Source organism: Eumetopias jubatus, unplaced genomic scaffold (assembly GCF_037043125.1).
Source record: "Eumetopias jubatus isolate StellerSeaLion01/CBP00866 unplaced genomic scaffold, mEumJub1_p1.0 scaffold_11, whole genome shotgun sequence".
Taxonomy (NCBI): Eukaryota; Metazoa; Chordata; class Mammalia; order Carnivora; family Otariidae; genus Eumetopias; species Eumetopias jubatus.
In genome coordinates, this window is record NW_028274817.1 from 115,027,703 (window position 1) to 115,047,688 (window position 19,986).

The 19,986-nt window shown below is 39.8% G+C and overlaps 1 protein-coding gene across 2 annotated transcripts in view; it reads left to right on the forward strand.

Annotated features, from left to right (window-relative positions):
* Positions 1-659: 659 nt before the first annotated feature.
* The window catches only part of AP1S2 (adaptor related protein complex 1 subunit sigma 2), a 28,685-nt gene continuing 9,358 nt past the window's right edge, over positions 660-19,986 (forward strand). The window contains exons 1-4 of one of the 2 annotated variants that reach the window (XM_088028860.1): positions 660-918; positions 3,077-3,255; positions 10,039-10,147; positions 10,988-11,125. In XM_088028860.1, the coding sequence (XP_087884986.1) occupies positions 3,077-3,255; positions 10,039-10,147; positions 10,988-11,125 (426 nt within the window). In that variant the 5' untranslated portion in view covers positions 660-918. The remainder of the gene's footprint in view (positions 919-3,076; positions 3,256-10,038; positions 10,148-10,987; positions 11,126-19,986) is intronic. The other variant, XM_028092560.2, reaches the window with a different exon arrangement.

Here is a 19,986-nt window from a genome sequence, read left to right on the forward strand (position 1 = left end):
ACTCTGTGCGAGGGAGGTGGGATCTCAAAGACGAGATGCTGTCTGGGCTTTTCAGCAGAGAACGGACAGTAATTCATCAGGTCCGCAGCACTGAGGATAGGCGAGGGAAGCCCAGGGAAGAGACACTTGCACAGCTTGGGGCAAAAGGTGTCTAGGGCTGTAGCAGTGCAATAGGAAGGACGGGCTGGATTCCAGGCAGTCTGAAGGCAGAATAATTGCAAAAGGCCCTCTGAACGCGTGCACTAGCTCCACGACAGAGCTGACTTGTTTTCCCCAGAGGTGCAGCACTCCCTCTCTTCCCCCACCATCAGTACGGACAGTCACGCCTCCCCGCGCCACCCTCTTTGGGCACGGAGAGTTATCGGAGCTCGAACTTGGCTCTTCGCGATCCTGACCTTCCCTGCCCCGCACAGCGGGGTCGACAAAGGGCACCGCAGAACCCTGTCCTCCCACCACCGGAGAGCCGGGAAAACCGCCTGCCCGAGTTCCCAAGGCACACGCAGGAGCGCGCAGGCGCGCCGGCCTTGGCAGAAGCCGCTTCCGGGTCACGTGGCCTGACTTCCGGCCCGGACCACCCCTCTCGATAGGGACGCTGCCAATCGGATTTCTTGGACTGTGCGGTCACCTGCGCTGCCTCCCGTGCCGTTGGCGAAGGCCGAGCGGCTTCCCGCGCGTCTCCCAGCCCGCCCCTCCGCTCGCCGCAGCCCCGGCTCCTCCCTCATCCAGCCCACGGGGCGGGGTCTGTCGGCTCGCCCTCCCCTCGCCGCCTAAGCCTTCCCTCCGCTAACTGGGTCCCCTCCCCACAGCAACACGGCTTCTCTTCCTCAGCCCGGCGTCAGGGGCTTCCCCTCGGCCGCCGCCACCGCCGCCACCGCCGCCGCCGGCCGAGCCCAGCCGCGCCCGCGTCCCGCGGCCGCCGTAAGTCCCGGGGGGCGAGCGGGGGCGTCGGGGACAGGGAGCCGGGAGGGAGGGCTGGGCGCGCCCTCCGCCGCCCCGCGCGCGCCCCGACGACCCCACCCCGCGCCTGGCCGCCCCGGCCCGCCATGGGTCGCCGCGCCCGGCAACTCACTTCTCTCCGCGTCCGCGCCCCTCTCCACTCCGCACCGCGCCCCGAGGATGTGGGGGGCCCCGCGGCACCTGTGGTTCGGGAATCACCTCAAGTTTTGCGGGGCATTTTCGGGAGGGGCCCGCGGCCGGGGGCGGTGGCGGCGGACGACCCTTGGCGCCCCCTGCGCGGCGGCGAATGCCATTGTCTTCCCCGCTCCTAGCCGGTCACCTCGCCCGGGCTCGGTCAGTGATGGAGTGCGGCCCCATGGGGCGGTGGGGAGGCGTCGGAGACGGCCGGACCGAGGAACGCTGGCCCTGAGCCCGCTCCGCGGCTGAGCCTATTGTTTTTAATAACCAGTCTCGAGGAATTGAGGTGCCCTGTGATTTGCGGCAAAATCAAAGCATTAGTTTTTAACCGGAGGGAAGGAATACTCGTGCTTCGCAACCGGGTATCGTCCCATGTAGCACATAATTTATTTTAAAGACTGAATTATTTATTCGTTCTGTAAAGTGGTAGGGAGGGGATACAGACAGCCTAGAGCTCATACTCTTTCAGAAAGCAAACCGCCACCCCTCCAGGTCGTCAGGGTCCTGGAATAGGGGTCTTTTATGCTCAAAAGTTCTGGTAACGGCTTTACATTAAACGTCCAGTTGATGCTTTACTTGCTGTCCCCCTCCGAATGCCGCTATCTTAACAGGACTTGTATGGGAGGCACTTTGACATCAAGAATATCGTTCGTTTATTTTGTGCCAGTGAAGGCTTTAAGTGAGGTGTAATGAGCCAATTTTAACTTTAAATAAAGTTAAATTGCCACATCATAAATTTCTAAATATATTGTTGATGCCCGTTTGGATTAATACAAAAAGCGACAATTTCTTAGCGAAATTTAGAGCCCATTTTATTCTAAATTAGCTGTGTAAATTCCCCCACCCCATATTCAGATTTAAGATGGTGTGGTGCATATTAAGAATCGGGCTGGAATCCCACTTGTAGTAACACTGTTAAAGGAACTTACAGCAGTTACAAGGAAAAAAGAAAAAACCTGTCTGAATTCTACCTTTACATTACTTTTGTAGAAACAATGCTTACCTGTTTGCAGTTGGGAAGACCAGTTAGTTGGATTACAAGAAGCTTTCCTTTAAAATTAAACATGTAAACTAATCAACAGATTTGAGGTTCCAAATACATGTATACAAAATAGTTTAAGTAAAATACACTCGAATTCAGCATCCACTCCATCTGTAGATGCTTTTTTAAAAAGATTGTTTTAAATGAGTATTTTGCATAATGTCTGTGCATGTGTGTGACTCTAAATTTTGGCTTTTTAAAGGTTTATATTCTCTTTCATATTGTTACATTAACCCACTTCTTTATTGTGTGTATATTTATGTTGGAATTTTTAGAAAGTGAAGATGAGAAGAGATACTTAAAAGTTGGGCTTTTATTAAGAAAAATGTGCATTTATGGGTTTTTTTGTTGACTATTTTAGATCTTTTGTTTTGCTTAAAATACGAAAGCATAAACTGAAGAGGGCAGTCTGAATACAATTCAGCCGGCAACTGGAACAGCCTCAGGATGAAAAATAGTTGTAGATCTGCTGTTTCTTTCAAATGTATCTAAACCAGTTGATGTCAACAATTCTCTTTTGAAGCATACACAGAGTGTGAAATGTAGACAGTAGTTGTCTTAAATTGCAAGAGTTATCTTTCTTTTAACTCAAAAATTTCACTCCAGCTTTTTACCTTTTTTTGTTTGTTTCTGTTTTTTTTTTTTTTGCCACACACTACTCTCCAAACTTACGTGGAACGGGGTGGGGTGGGGTGGGGTAGGGTGGGGAGATCTGCATCTGGTAGGAAGCTCTTTCTACAAGAATTTTCCTGCTATTTTAACTGGCATAGAAATACTGATAGCTGCTAATCATTTGTCAGTTAAAGGCCCTGCCCCCAAAGCTTCTCTATGAACCGTGTCATCTTAATCTTTACTGAATCCAAGTGTTGCATGTAATCTTGGTTCTATTTATCTTAACAGATGCAGTTTATGTTGCTTTTTAGTCGTCAGGGAAAGCTTCGACTGCAGAAATGGTATGTCCCACTATCAGACAAAGAGAAGAAAAAGATTACAAGAGAACTTGTTCAAACCGTTTTAGCACGGAAGCCTAAAATGTGCAGCTTTCTTGAGTGGCGAGATCTGAAGATTGTTTACAAAAGGTATAATTTTCATTTATCAGAAAGGTGAAATAGGATCAAATGTTCAGTCATTTATAATGTGGTAATGGCAGACTTTTGAGAGATGACATTTATAAATGATTAATAAAGATTTAAGTGTAAAAGGTTTAAGTTAAAGCTTTGTGTCTTTAAAATAACTGCTGTTTTTATTGATTATCCAGTCAAAAAAAATAAAATCAGGAAAGTCGATTTAAAACTAATTATGTAATTAAAGGCATAAGTGATTATTCCTACTTAATCATCTTTTTAGAAAAATTCAGTCAATTTATTTCTTTGCAGGTGAAAATGGGGTCATATTTTAAATGTGAGTAATTCTCTGGATTTAGACAAACCTTTCTTGAAAATCTATACAGTAATGACTGATAATTGACATGCCTTTTTTCTGACTTTTAGAATCTTAATGAACACCTTGGATGCAGAGACCATTTCAGTCGTATAGAGGTTTTGAAACTTTATAAGATCTCTTTGTTAGTAGTATTTATTAATTTGAGGTACACTTGTTGCTGTCTTGGAGGTATAATTAGATCTGATAGATAATTTTGCAAAGAATAGATTTTTAAATTTTTGATGTTGCAAAATGACTCACATACTGACTTTGAACACTAAACTTTAAAAAAATGTACATCTTTATTAATATCTGAAAGTCTTTTAATACCCTAAAATAACATTTCTCAAGATTGGGCTAATCAAGGGTTAAAAGAAATATAATTACTTTGTTTCTTCTCCATTTTCCTTCCGTTACAAATAATTTACTGTATTTAGGAAGAGTGTTTCTGCATGTAAATGTCTTCCGTAGGGGAAGCGCAGAGAACTAACAGTATGGGCTGCAAGGAGGGTTGAAGAGAAGTCTGGGTTTTATCTGTTTCCTTTATTCCACTCTAGGTGTGGATGCGTTTGTGTGGGGGGGGTGGAGATGGCAGAGGAGGTGATGGAGATTAGGACAGAGAATGTTTTAAATACCATAGAACTCCTCTTCCCAAAAGAATAAATTTAGTCATCTTTGGGTGATTTTGGTTTAGTACTTGTTGAGACAACTCATAGCATTTTAGAGCTGGGAGAGGTCGTGGAATAGTCTAGTCAGGTGATTGTTTTTATAAAGCGTTTTGCCCCAAGGTTAGAACCTTCAGTGAAACAAGTGGAAGTGGAGGTGCTCTCATGAAAACAGGACCGGGATCTCATACCTGTGCTCACTTGGCTTGTACCCTCTGCATAGGAGATGGTTCATGAGCTTTAGAACCACTGCTGTTGATTAAATTTCAATTTTATAAAAGGAAGAATTTGGGAGAAGTGACTTGTCCAAGGTCATATTCTAGTTAGTGACTGACAGGGGGGCTAGAACTCCCATCTGAAGCATGGAGGCAAAGGTTTTAAATGGGGATGAAAAAAGCAGATATGCATTTCTGAAAGGATCCTTGTAATTGGAGAATGGGAAGGGGGAGGGCTGAGGCTGGCACCTGAGAGATCTCTTAGGAGACTGCATTATAGTGAGGCCCTGAAGGAAGACCTCTGCTGTGGGCCCAGCAGGTGGAGTGAACTGTTACTACAGGTAAGTTTTAGACTCGGTCGCCGCTAGAAGCTGGGAGAGCAGCGATTCCATATTTCTGGTTAAGCTGACGGTAAACGTGAGGTAGCAGACATGGTGACTTTGAGATGCCTGGTTTTCTCGGGGTGGGCTTGGAAGTCAGGGCGGAAATAAGGCATAAAGTGGTAGATCACCAACATTCAAGGGGCAGGCAAAGGGGGAGAGGCTAAGTATAGGGTCAGTAACATCAGGAGGGGGGAGAGAGTTTTGAAAATTAAGTCACCCGTGCCAAATGTTGCAAAAACAATTAAAGTGAAGGAAGAATCTATTAGGTTTTACAGTGAGAGTTCATAAAATGCCATTTGTCAGAACATTTTCAGTGAAATAGTAGAAACTCTCGAAGAAATGGGGCGAAGCGTGAAGAGGTGGAGACTTTTAAACAGCAAATGTAGACTATTTTGGGAGCTTCGTCAGATGCGAAGAGGTGGTAACCACCCCCACAGACATAGGAGTAAGGGACCGAGTTTTAAAAAAGGGTGTGAGAGACTTAAGCTTATTTCTAGATAGGGGAAGGAGTCCCCCGTGTGGAGGAGGAAAATACCGGCAAGGGAATCAGTCCCAGGAATTGAGATTCCTGCAGCTGAAGGCAATGGCCTGTTAAAACGGAAGGAAAGCAAGCGCTCATTGTGTTCCCGCACACAGTATTCAGCCCACCCATCTTGGGCCACCACTTTTTCTTTTAAAGGCTTATAAAGGGTAATCTAACCTGACTCTGATACTTGTATCAAGCTCCTATAAATAAAAGGTGCACTTAAAAAAAAAAACAAAACAGCTTTATTGAGATAAAATTCACATACAGAAGTTAGAATTTTTAATCAGTTTTTCTATGAATCTGCCATTTCATACTGAAAACCTTATATATCGTATTTAAGGACATATTCTTTGTTGATATAAACAGGTGACTTTCCCCCCCTAGTCCAGCTGGAAGAGAAGACCTTTTAAGCAAAAGAATTCTCGCTTAGCTTCTGAGAAATTTTGAACCAGCACTGTCGCTGTTCCTGTCAGCAAGTTATCTTTAGGCCTTACTTCTTCCATTTGTCTCAGCCACATTCTTCTTGCTGAGCATTTCGCATAATAGTTCCTCCTCTGGGGAGGGGGGGCCTTTTGCTGAAAAAAGAGGCTGAAAATCTGGGGACTTGAGTTGTGTTTGGTTTGAGCCCTTAGCTAGTTTCGTGACTTTGAACAAGGCATTTTGTCTGTGTCTCCTCATCTCTGAACTAAATGCTCTTGAAGATCCCTTAAAGACCTAACACTGTATGCTTTTTTTGATTCCTATCTTATGCAGCATGTTATGGAAGAGGCACTAGATTAAAGTTTTACAGTGAATTTAAACATATGTCTTCAAATTACTAGTTTGAGAATTTGCCACAGTACTGTATTTTCTTTACTAACAAAAGAATTTTTAATGCCATACCAGTGGGTATTGAGAATAGTTTAGTTACATTCACACCCAGTCAGCTGACACTTAGCTGACTGCGGAGAAGTCATGTGTTTTGAATAGAAGAATAGGCACTTCAGATGTTCTCTGAGTGCCAGTAATTAGAGTAAGCCTTAATCCACTCTGCTAAAAATAACCAAACATACCTTTCTTCTTACTAGTCTATTATTAATTTTACTTCAGATTTAGACTTACAAATATGTACTAAGAGAACAAAATGAGCTCATAATTGAATTTTTAAAAAGCATTTGGTTCTAAAAATAGGGAGTACGCTTCAGGTTCTCTTGGTAATCTTTTACTAAATCAGTATAACAATTTTTCTCTCCCTCTTCAAAGCTCTTAAAATATTGCTTACTCAGTTTTAATTTTTGCCAGGTGCAGGATTCCTTTATTTAATACGGTTCCTGGCTATAGTTTTTAATATGAAACTTGGGCTTTGGAGTCAAATTACTATTCCTGGGGAGGTTACTCAATTTAAGCCTGGGTCCCGTATAAATGCAAGTTAATAACGGTATCTTTCTGGAAGAATTGTTGTGAGGATTAAAATGGTAAAATGTGCAAAAGCCTTAGCAAACATTTGGTGTCTCACTCAAGAGTGAGGCCTTGGTGAATGTTACCTGTTAACTATTGTTTCTTCCATAAGCTTTCTGTGGAGAGGTGCCTTATAATCCTGATAACTAATCACCTACAACAAAGAATTTGTTTAATTGATGGCTCTTTTTCCATTCTGAGTGAAAGCAAACATTTAGGTAGTATTGCAGGATTTTTATATTTATTTACTTATTTATTTATTTTGTATTGCAGGGTTTTTTTGTTTTGTTTTGTTTTAAAGATTTTGAGAGAGAGAGAGAGAAAACAAGCAGGGGGAGCGGGAGAGGGAGAAGCAGGTTCCCCGCTGAGGAGGGGGCCCGATGTGGGACTCTATCCCAGGACCCCAGGATCGTGACCTGAGCCAAAGGCAGATGCTTAACCGACTAAGACACCCAGGTGCCCCTGTATTGCAGGATTTTAAAAATACTGCTTGATGCTTGGACACATCATTCCTGGTGATATTTATTTTTTATTTTTTTTAAGATTTTATTTGAGAGAGAGTGCACACAAGCTGTGAGAAGAGACAGAGGGAGAGGGAGAAGCAGGCTTCCCCCTGAGCAGTGAGCCCGATGCGGAGCTTGATCCCAGGACCCTGGGATCATGACCTGAGCGGAAGGCAGACGCTTAACCGACTGAGCCACCCAGGCGCCCCAGTCCTGGTGATATTTGAATTAATGTTTCTAAATGATTCACACAATTAAGGACAATTGACTAAGTGCTATTTATTTGTAAGTCAAGAGGCAGTACTATAGATAAGGAGTGAGGATGGTGTAAGCATTGGATTGCTTAACAGTAGCATTGTAGAAATGTTGACATTAAGAGTAAAGGAATTTTACCCAAAACTATTAATAAATTCCTTCTAATGGGATTATTTAAATAGCACTCTGTTCATGTCAGCTAGTCATGTCTGTTTTTTATCTTCCATTTTTAATGTCAGTTCCTTTAATATTTAGTTTCCTTGATTTGGGGACTTGTAACATGTCATTTGTATCAATTTCCCCAAATTCAAAACTATTTTGTGAGCATGGGTGAGGGAGGATGGAGAGTTGGAATTGCCTTTTTTTTTTTAATTTTAATTTTTAAGTTATTTTATTTTAAAGATTATATCTATCAGAGAACGCACACAGGCAGGGGGAGCTGCAGGCAGAGGGAGAAGCAGGCTCCCCACTGAACAAGGAGCCCAATGCGGGCGGGAGTCTGTAGGACTCTATCCCAGGACCCTGGGATCATGACCTGAGCCGAAGGCAGACACTTAACCGACTGAGCCACGCAGGCGCCCCTAATTTTATTTTTTTAGAGAGAGAGTGAGCACGCGTGAGCAGGGCTAGGATGGGGGGTGACAGAGGGAGTGATAGAATCCCAAGCAGACTCCATGCTCAGCGCAGAGCCCGACACAGGGCTCAGTCTCCAGACCCTGAGATCATGACCTGAGCCAGAATCAGAAGTTGGACGCTTAACTGAGCCACCCAGGTGTTCCCCCCGCAACTTGCCTTCTTAAACAGATACACAAAACCATAGGTTAGGAAAGAGGAAGCACTTTGTTAAAAGTTGGAGGTGGTGCCCTCTGATGTCCTTCATGCTGATAAGTGAACACATTCGAAAGCCTCCTCTCTAAGACTGCAGGAGACCTACCATTTTAAATAACTTAATGTATAAGTCAGGTAGAATGGACATGGGAAAAAAGTCAAGCTGTGTATGAAGAGGGACTCCCCAAGGTGGAGTGGGAGGGAAAAGGTCTGAAGATCAGATTTCTTATCCCAGAGCAACCACTTGGCAGACCCTGTACTCTTGGGCCTTGTTTTTTTTCCTCCACCCCCCGCCCCCATCAAGAATGATGGTGCTTGCTGTTGGAAAGATCAAATAATTGATCTTTATTTGATCAATTTGATAATATTAATAGAGCATTCTGTAAATACTAGTTATTCTCATACTGAAGAGCAGGAATTCATTGAATTCCAAAACTGAGATAGTGTGTGTGTATTATTTTCCATTAATGCTTTAAGTAGTAATTGCTCATTGTTTTCTAAAAATCACTTAAATGCTCCTCAGTGAAAATTACAGTCGAAACTGAGACTTGTTTAGAATGTCTTAGGTTTTCTGTCTGTCTGTTTTTCCAAAAGCTTTTAATACACTTAAACCATTTGAAAATGCTCTTTTAATCCTTCTCAAAAGACTTGGTCATTGTTTGCTCTGCCTCAAGGTGGTATGTTAAGTTTGACTTCCTTGGGTCAAGTATAATGTAGTCCCATGTGCTAGAATCCTAATTTGGAAGAGAGTATGAGTTTTCTAATCTTAATATTCAAGAGGGTAAATAACCTAAACTTCCATTTGACAGGTAGAACTTGGAAAATTTGATAACAGGTCTCCGTTTCCCCTGTTCTCTTTCTCTAACTTCTGTAATAACTTAGAACTGTTCTTTTCTTGGAGTTGATTCCACAGTCCTAGAAACCTTCTTAAAAACAGTTCTATGCCGTTAGGAGTCAAGATAGTAGTTACCCTTGGGGGTGGCAGGTTGTGACCTGGATGGGTTAGGAGCAGGGATTCAGGAGTTCCATAATCTGTTTTTTGATCAGGGTGCTGGTACACGGGTGGGTTCACTTTGAAAACTCCTCAAGTTTTCTTGTGTTCTTCTCTGTTGCATATATTACGCTTCAACAAAACATTTCAGGCATTGCCTTCACATTGACAGTATCTTCAATAAGTCCTTCAGTCGGAGAGTTTATCTTCTTCCCTGTTTACTTGTAGTTTGAATTAATCACACAGTGCATTTTGTTTTAATTAGGTAAACATAAGATTATATTTCATACAATTTAGGACCATTATATTTCATTCATTGTATTTCATAACTGGGTCCAGCTATGTTTTAGAATATTCGTAGAAGGCAGCCTGAAAGAAGACCAAAATGAGTTACTCTTTTTACGTTTCTAGATGGTATGATTGAGTGATTGTTTTTTGGGTTTTTTGGCTTTTTGCTTGCCTGTACTTTTCAGACTTTCTCTACATACATTCATTCCTTTTATAGTGCAGGAGGAAAATAATCTATACTATTGTAAAAGGAGAAATAAACTGTAGAAGTATGGGATCTTTCACAATAGGATATGAAAACATATTTAGATTATAGAGTAAAATTTTTTCCACATTTGCTTTGTTACAGATACGCTAGTCTGTATTTTTGCTGTGCTATCGAGGATCAGGACAATGAGCTAATTACCCTGGAAATAATTCATCGTTATGTGGAATTACTTGACAAGTATTTTGGCAGTGTGAGTATTATTTTTTTTAGGAAATTGAGTGCCATAGTATTTTTTTAAAATCTTTTCTGTAACAAGTTTATTATTTGATTGTCTTGGGGATTCTGTTTGAAAGTAACTGCAGGGGAGGGAAGGGCTAACTGTCTCTTGCCAGCAGGCCCAATCAGTTAACTGCTGGAATGCTTGACCTGACGGCCCTGCTCATTTAATGATGGTTGTGAGAATGAGGTTTAAAATAGTGAAACAGAAAGGAGTTCAACTGCAAAAGTTAATATTCTGGAAGTGCTTAGTATAGAATTTAGATTTGGTAAGCAGTTATAATCACATTATTCAGGAAATATGTATTTAAAAAAGATCATTGTTTATGAGTAGAGATGAGTAGAGAATTATTAAGTTGCCCATGGTGGGAGCTTCCAGAATCAGGTCTTACTTAGTTTGTAGGCCTTGTGTTTCAAAGTACTTGAGATTTGAAAATTAAGCTGGCTAAATCAGTGATGCTTAGTTATTAGCAAGATTGCCATTTTTATTTTTATTTTTTTTTTTTAAAGATTTTATCTATTTGAGAGAGCGAGAATGAGAGAGAGAGAGCACATGAGAGGGGGGAGGGTCAGAGGGAGAAGCAGACTCCCTGCTGAGCAGGGAGCCCGATGCGGGACTCGATCCCGGGACTCCAGGATCCTGACCTGAGCCGAAGGCAGTCGCCCAACCAACTGAGCCACACAGGCGCCCAAGATTGCCATTTTTAGAAAGAATTAAGATCGATTCACTCTGATCAGATTTTATTCACTGCCTGATGGTGGGTAAGTATCTTTTGCTTTCTTCAGTTTTAACATTGTTTTTCTTGCTTTTCAGGTGTGTGAACTTGATATCATCTTTAATTTTGAGAAGGCTTATTTTATTTTGGATGAGTTTCTTTTGGGAGGGGAAGTTCAGGAAACATCCAAGAAAAATGTCCTTAAAGCAATTGAGCAGGCTGATCTACTGCAGGAGGTAAGCTAATTGGAGTTCTCTTTACTAGACATTAGCATGTTTTGCTATTGCTAGGGAAGTCTCAGTTATGTTCCCTCATTCTTCAAGTTTCAGAAATTACTCTGAAGCATGCTTGGCATGTAGTGTCCATGAGCAGTATATTGATTGGAGTATGTGTCAGTCACATCAGCTTAGTTATCTGTGGATGGATTGTTTGCTTTGGAGATGGTCTGTCATACTGATGGCCCATTTTTGGAACCCAAAACACTAGAGTCTGAATGTTTGGAGGACAGACCAAGAAGGGAAAAGATTTGTCCAACAGTAATTTGAGAACTCTCCATTCATTGTTCTGATTACTGCAGGTAACCCCTTTTCGCGTTAGTGTGGATGGATAATCAGCTGATTGTGAGACTATGTCATTTTCACCCCAGATTGGTTCATATTTTCACCTCATGTCCATTAAGTGCAAATGTAGCCAAGCAAATGGCAGTGTTATAATTACACCCTTTGTAGAACTCTCTAGTTTTGTGTTAGCAAAACTAACTAAAAGGTATTTGGCCTTTTCTTTGCTCTTTTTAAAGATTTTATTTATCTATTTACCTGAGAGAGAGCAAGAGCACGAGTGGGGGGAGGGACAGAGGGAGAGGGAGAGCAAGAATCTCTCAAGCCGACTCCGCACTGAGTGGGGAACCCAACTCAGGGCTCAGTCTCATGACCCTGAGATCGTGACCCGAGCCAAAACCAAGAGTTGGATGCTTAACCCACTGTGCCACCCAGGTGCCCCTCTTTGCTCTTTTTAAATAACAAACCATGTTCTGTCAAATGACTATATTCTTATTTTGCCTTGGTATCACAAGAACCATTGATAAACCCCCTTCCATTTCCAATTTCCACAGTTGTCTTCGGTTAATTGAATATTTGTTATTCCTAGACCTCCAATTTCTGAAGTTTAAAATTTCATAGATAAGGCCACCTTTTTCAAAATACTTAAGGATACCTTAAATCAGATACCAAGTTGCTTTAGTGATAATTGTGATTTTATTTTATTTTTTTAATTGATAATTGTGATTTTAATCAATTAGAAAGTCTATAGCACAAGGAGGAGCTAGTCCATATAAAATATGTAGTGTGTTTTCATTAAATTAATTCTCTTTTGTTATTAAAGGAGGCATTAAATTAATTTTTTAGCATTTCGATTGTAACAGAAATGTGAACTAAGAAGAGTAAATCTCTCTCTCTCAACTGTGGGCCTCTGTGGGAGGGAGGGCATCGGTAAGGGCTCTGCGTTAGTTACTGACTGGGTCAGTTGGGAGGATTGCTCCAGATTGGGACGACACCCTCCAGAACACACATGTATTAAATAGGAGACAGTACCTTGTACACATAGTGATCTTGAGTTAACCGAACAGTGGTTAAGATGCCTGCAAAAGTGGGATTTTTTTTTTTTTTTTAAATATTTTACCCATTTATTTGAGAGGGAGAGAGCACAAGAGTGGGGAGGGCAGAGGGAGAAGCAGACTCCCCACTGAGCGGGGAGCCCGCTACGGGACTCCATCCCAGAACCCTGGGATCATGACCCGAGCCGAAGGCAGACGCCCAAGCACCTGAGCTGCCCAGGCGCCCCAAAAGTGGGATCTTTTGTTGGCAGCCCTGATGCTAGCCACTGTCCATTGTGAAATGAGCACAGCCCCTTTTCCATGTGTGTGGTTTGCCTCGGTTCTTTATTGACTACAGACACATCATTGGCGAGTTTGTTTTTTTTTTTTTAACATCTGATAGTGTGACCACAAGCTCTTATTCTCCTATTGTAAAATTGGTTTTAAAGTTAGGACCTCCTTATTTTGCTGTTTACTAATCAGACTTTTCTAAAAATAAGGTCAAACCAGAATCAGGAACTGGGAATTTCTCGTATTTGTCTCTTCCCTTGTTCCCTTTTACATTTCATTATTATGGAACTATATTCTGCTCTGTCAGAACCTGGTATTTCCTCCAAGTTCTTCATCATTTCCTGACTGATTGATTATATCTGTCTTAAAACATTTTTAAAGTTCTTGAAGTTCACCTTTTAATTTTGATATATTTTTTCATGGAGAGTAGTGTTTAGGGCACTGATCTTTCCTGTGTCTGGATTGTTTTTTTTTAAACTCTACTGAGCAATTGCTGTAGACTTTATAATATGACATATATACTAAGTTTACTTTATGGCTTTTTTTGGGGGATAAAAATGTCATTCCAAGTCCATATTTGTGAGTATGTGTGTGTATTTCCCCAGTTGAAGTATCTTAATAATAAGTAATATCTCCCTTTTTGAAGTAGTATTTTTGTATCTTTAGGAGAAAATGGGAGTGGAGAGAAGCATGGGATGTCTGTGGTCCACGTTAAGATTTTTCTTTCCCTGTCACACCCTAGTTTAAAAAAAAAAAAAAGTTGACTACTGTTAACTACAGTTTTTCATCTTTAGAAGAGACCTTTGGCCCTATTTCTCATCTGTGACTACCTCAACATTGTTTTGTACATAAACCAAAGTGATAGTACATTAAGACATTTTCTATTCAGTGGTCTGAGTGAACCATTTTCTTAATTTAGCCACTCAGGTCTTGAGGAGGCAGAACACAGCTGGTCCATTCTGAATTTAGAGTGAATTATATAGTACATGGCAAGTTAAGGCTACAGTCTCATTGGGGCAGTAAGGCTTCAGATGATTCTGTTCAGGTTAACCTGTTATTCAGGTATTCTGCCAACATATTGTCACAAATCCAGGGATGACAAGATGCTTGTTTCCTAAAATAGATTCATTTATATGTTGATACATGATACATGTTTACATCTTTGGGAGAGTATTTGAATGTTATGTTCATAAAATAGGTGGTGGAATAAGATGAGAAAAAACTGCTGAATTTCTTTAAAGTTTCCCTTTTACCCAATTTATATAAACATCTTGTGGTTTGTTTAGGTAGTCCTTCATTTTATAGGCGAACAGGGCAGTCAGTCAGTTGATAAAGTAGGTTTTCTATTAGCATATTCTATATAGTCAGTAATGAGAACATGTCTGGACACCGTGACAACAAAAAAGAACTATGATGATAGCTAATGCTTACTGAGCACTTAGGTGGGAAGCATCCTGTGCTAATTAATCCTCAGGATGCCCTGAGAAGGATCAAGAGTACCTTTTTAACAAATGAAGAAGTAGAGGCTCAGTGAGGTTCCAGTGACTGGTCCTAGCATTCCAAACCCAGATCTGCTAGGCTTCAGAGCTATGTAAAATCTTGACCACTGAGCACTATCCGTGTCTCCCCCCACCCTATTTGTGTATTGTCTTGGTATGTGTAATTTAAACCTTCTGTTTTTGGTACCAAGTTCTGTGTTTTTCGGTAATGGAGATTTATCATTCTGGAGGTTTTTCTGTATCGATCAGAGTAGATGTCCTGAGGCAGATGCCATTTTTTTACCTCTTAATACTGAAAATTTTCATTGTCCAGACTATCAGTAGTTGGTATTTTCAAGTTGGGATGTATAGATACAAATATTTTTCAAATCATTTCTTGTTGGTTTTATCAAAACTGAATTTATAGTAGCTTTTTTGGTCTTAAAATTTGGGATACAGCATTCACTTAGCCTATGTCATGAATATGATTTTGCTTCCAAAATTGTAAATATAGCTATAAAGACACTTATCTAAAGGCAGCCTTAAATTTGTAGAAGTCCTAATTAATTTATTTTAATCTAGTTTTCTTTGTATTGTGATTTTTCTATTTGGTATCAGCTCTTTTACTTGATTATTTCTAAACACCAATGATGCCTTTGAATTTATAATGAAAATATCTGTTGGCTTAATGATACATGGAAATCGCAAAATGATTTTGATTTGTTAGCCCTTTTAAAATTTGTGAAATACACATTTCTGTCCTTAATGTTTATTTTCTTCAGAAAAATTTCTTTAAAATTTCCATTTTACTCAATTTGTATAAATGTCATGTAGTTTGTTGAGGTAGTCCTTCATTTTATAGGCAAAGGGACACAGTCAGTGGATAAAGTAGATTTTCTATTAACATACTATAGTCAGTATGAGAACATAAGTGTATTTGAATAATAATTGCTAAAACATCAGACTTTGTGATTAAATAATAAAGATACTTTTTTTTTTTTTTACTTGGTTACTTGGTAAACAGTGGTTCAGTTTTGACATTTCTAGAGTGAATTCTGTATTCTTTTTGGTATTTGGTTCTGTGACTACATAATTAAATTTGGGGATAAAGCCCAGAAGCATTGGTCTGTTATCCAATTTTTAATGTTTGTTAGAATTTAACACAGGTTTTCTTAACATGCCACTGGAACTTAACTTGATTCTTAAATTACTAAGTGTGACATGCTGAGATTCCTAAATTGACATTCTTTGAAGTACTTGGAACATTTCCCCCCCCCCACCAATTAAGTGCCTATTTTAAGCTAGTTTTTTGAGGGGGAGGACTTGGGAGAGTGGTACAGTTGATTTATAAACATAGATCTAATGACCAAGGAAATATAGAGCGCATTTTCTTTGTAAAGTCGGGCACTTACCGGTTTTTCTCTGCTCCTTAATTTTATAGAGCCAAAATGAAGAATGGGGAGGTTTGTCTGAGGATATCTTATGATAAAGAGCAGTCTAAGGCTTTAGTCCCTTTGACCCCCAACTTATTTATTGGTAACTACCAAGTTTCCCGTCTTTGTGGCATGGATAAAATGGGGTGTTATGCAAAGACTGTTGCACGTGAGATGATTTCAAGTCCTTGCCTGATCTGTGAAGATCAAATAGTTAAAATACCGGGCGTTGGGCTTTAACCTCAGCGGTAGATGCATGATGGTGTTGATCAGCGCTTTGAGATGTGTCAGCCTTTCTTTATTATACTAACAGCATCATTTTGAAATTTGTGGGGGTTTTCCTTTTGAGCTTTGTTTGCTGTTGGTATTGTTTCTCACTAAAGTAATCTGAGCAATGAAAAATAAGTGAGGTACCAAAAGCAAGCATTACACTCACAAATTTGCTTCTACTTCGAGATGATCCACTTTATGAATAGATTCTCTTGGATTTGCAGTTGTTAATCTGCCTCGGCTAGCAAGTGGTGCTCTATGGAGAATTAGTGCTGCTAAAATTGATTTGTTTTAGTGCTGGGGCTGCATGATATTTCTTAGTACTATGCACCATCTTTGTGGAAGTAATAAATCTGTTGGACTGCATAAAAATGGAAAGGTAAGAATCTTAGAAAAAGTGATTTTTAAAAATGAATCTTTTGTAAGTTAAAATTATTTTAAGTAAATAAGTACTTGAAGTATTTAATAACATGCCTTTTAGTATAAAGTTTTGGGATTTTTTTTTAAATTAAAATCTTGCTAATTAAGAATATTTGGGTATGCCAAACTCGAGAATATTGTACATTGTTTTGTAACAGCTAGATGTGTTCAAATATATCTAATAATATTTAACAGCAAAAAGCGTTTTGATATAAATCCTTTTAGGATTTGGTCTAATTAGACAAACTCCTACGATTCCTTTGTAATTTCCACTGTTTATGTTAAAACCTAAAGCCTAAACCGTTTTCTTTTGAATTAGGTTAAAAGCTAACAAGGCTGTACTCTTAGGCCAGCGTTATTTTAATCTTTTATAGGTAAATTTGATAGGGGTCTGCTAGAACAAACTGGATAAGTAAGGTTTGGTGACATTAATGTTTGAAATGGAAAATGCAGAAGGGCAGGTACAGAAAAAACAGAAGGCAGAACAAATCTTGCCTTTTGTTTATGTTTTATAAGAAATTTGGCCAAGTCCTTGGTCACTGGTTTTCAGGTTGTAATCATTTTGCTGTATGTGTGTTTTCTGAGCTCTTTATTTGTCTGCTTTTCAGAATTTTGAGGTTCCCCCCCCCGCCTTATTTCACTTTAACTCATTTTGAGCCCGCTTTTGCTACTGTGGGGTATTTGCAATAATGAACAGTTGGAGTAACTTAAAATCAGTAGCTGTAAATCTGATTTTCACAGATATTTGACAAGAACCCACAGTAATAAAATACATTTTTATATCATAATAGTTACATGCACATAAACTGAAAAAAGTATTTTGTTAAGTAATACTTTATTTGTTTTGCAATCTCACATTTTCTGTTCTATCCTTTTTTTCTTTAAGGTTTTATTTATTTTTTTGACAGAGAGCGAGAGCGGGAACACAAGCAGGGGGAGTGGGAGAGGGAGAAGCGGGCTCCCCGCCGAGCAGGGAGCCCGAGGCGGGACTCGATCCCAGGACCCCGGGATCATGACCCGAGCCGAAGGCAGACGCCTAACGACTGGGCCAGCCAGGCGCCCCACTATCCTTTTTTTCAATGCTGATCCTGATCTACTAAATTGATGGCATGCACCCTAGGATTGGGACCTGCAAAGAGCCTATTCCTAGCTGTTGGTGATTTTTTTTCTTTAAAAAGTACTTTTGAAAAATCTCAGGGTTTTAGCTCTTTTTTCCCCTACTGACACATTCTTTAAAATTTTCTTATTGTTTCTTCTGTTGCCTTTTTAAAAAATAAAAGTTCCTATTATAGAAAAATTAACAAATACAGGCAAGCACACTAGAACGTAATTTTACCTACCCATCAACCAATTAGATTAACTCTGGTTCTCAACTGAGGTGGGGAGTGGGGCAGTTATGCCTCCTCATGGAACACTGAACAATGCCTGGACATATTTTTGATTGTGACGACTGGCAATGGGGTGCTACTGACATCTGGTCGCTGAAGACCAAGGATGCTGCTAAACATCCAGCAGTGCCCCGGACAAACCCCCCTAGAACAAGGAATTATCCAGCCTCAAGTATCAGTAGTGCTGTGGTTGCAAAACCCTGGTTTAATTTAACACAATAGGATATATAAAGATTCCATTTACATTTATAGACTGCTACATCTTTTCAATATAACATATAGTCCAGAGTATATTGGCTGAAATGAATCAAAAGGAAGAGGAGGAGGAAAACCCTTAAGAACTGTAAAAGAAGGACAGATGTGCTTAATAAGACCATGTAAATGGCTATAAAAATCACCTCTGTGAGTCAACAGAATCACCTTTACTTGATAACCAGTGCCTGGGGAGATAATCTGTGGTTGACTTTAGCACCACAGCAAAGCTTGTGGGATGTCACTATATAATTTCATTTCCTCAACAACAACCAAATCAGTTAATGTCTGTTAAGGAAATTGAGTTTTTACCTGGAAACAGAATTGAGTATACCCTGTAGGCAATTAGAATATTTTTTAAGTTTTCTGCTGATTTCCTCATCCACCTTAGGGAGTTGATAATTTTTTTTAGAGGGGAACAGGTTTAAATGACCAGAATTTGCCTATATAGGCTTTTATTACTGTACATACAGAGTTTTTTGTTCTTTTGTACCTTATTAGCCTTAAAGAATTTACTTAGTACAGATCTAGAGTTTGAGTATTTGAAATTCAGTGATAAAAAGAGATCTGTTAGATTTTGAAAACCCTGATCAGATTTAAAGCATTTCACGTTATGATCCAAATGGAAGACCTAGGCAGATACAATACGGTTACCCTAAAATAGGCTTAAAATGATTTCTTTACAGTCTAAAGTTATATTTACTAATTAATCTGCTTTTTTTTAATTTAAAAAGTACAATTAACTGCCGGAGAAAGTGATCTGTTCTTAGCATTTTATAACTAATAGGTTTTAGAGTAGGGTGTACAAGATGTAGTTGTTACTCCCATCGTTTTTAATAAACTTTTGAGATACGTAATAGAAACAGATCAACAGCACAATAGAAAGAGACAGCAGTAGATATAAATAAATAATTCACAGATGAAAGAAAAACAAATGGCCCTTTTACATAAGGGAACGTAAATGAAAATATGAGAACTTTTTTTGGTTTGTTCTTAGATTGGCAAGGATGAGCGACCCTCTTTGCTGCTTGTGAGCACTTAAACTTGTATTCCATTTTGGAGGATTAGTTTGGTGATACCTGTTAACAGTTAAATTTGTACACTTTTGACCCATCAGTTAAATTTCAAGGAATTGTATCCAATAGAAATATACAAATGCACTAAGATTCAGTATAATATTAAGCCACTGGAACTCACCCAAATGTTAATCACTGGGAAATAGGTTAAGAAAATTACAGTACAGCCCATACATGAAACTGTTACCTGTCTGTAAAAGAAATGAGATGGATTTCTATGCAATGGTATGGAAAGATATTCAAGCTGTATCAAGTGAGAAAAGATCTAGGGGTGGGACATTAACTTACCGGCCATTACCTCTTGAAAATGTTTGAGGTTCCGCCCCCCCCCCCGCTTTTCTAGAAGTTTAAAACAAACCTGTATTAGAAGTATGCAATTTTAATTTATAAATTTTTTAAATGACAAAACGAAACTGTGTGAATGGAAGAGTACACACTGTGTTGTTCCATTAGGTAAAATTAAAGTAGAATTTGCTAAAAAGACAAGTTCCAGCATGTAAAGTGAAGCACTTGTGTGCTCCTGGCCATTTTAGACACTACCCATCTGGAACAGCCATATTGCTCTTGCCACTCATTCCTAATTTAATTAAAAAAGAAATCATGTGATGATACTAGTTCCTCGCAATTGCTGCTGGAATCAGACTGACACCGTGAGCTATGTCATCTAAAAGGTACCTTACAAGGGCTTTCCATTCTCTCTTTATTCATTGCTAAGCATAGATCTTAGTGAATTTTGGACATTCTCTGGCCCTTTGGTCTTTAAGCACAAGGAATAGTGTTCAGAGTCGAGTAGAAACTTTGCCACAGATTTGAGTGAGGGGCAATAAAAAGGACGATTGTGTTCTAGGACATGAAGGGTAGAGGATACTACTTACAGTACAAGGAATAAGTGAAGCCC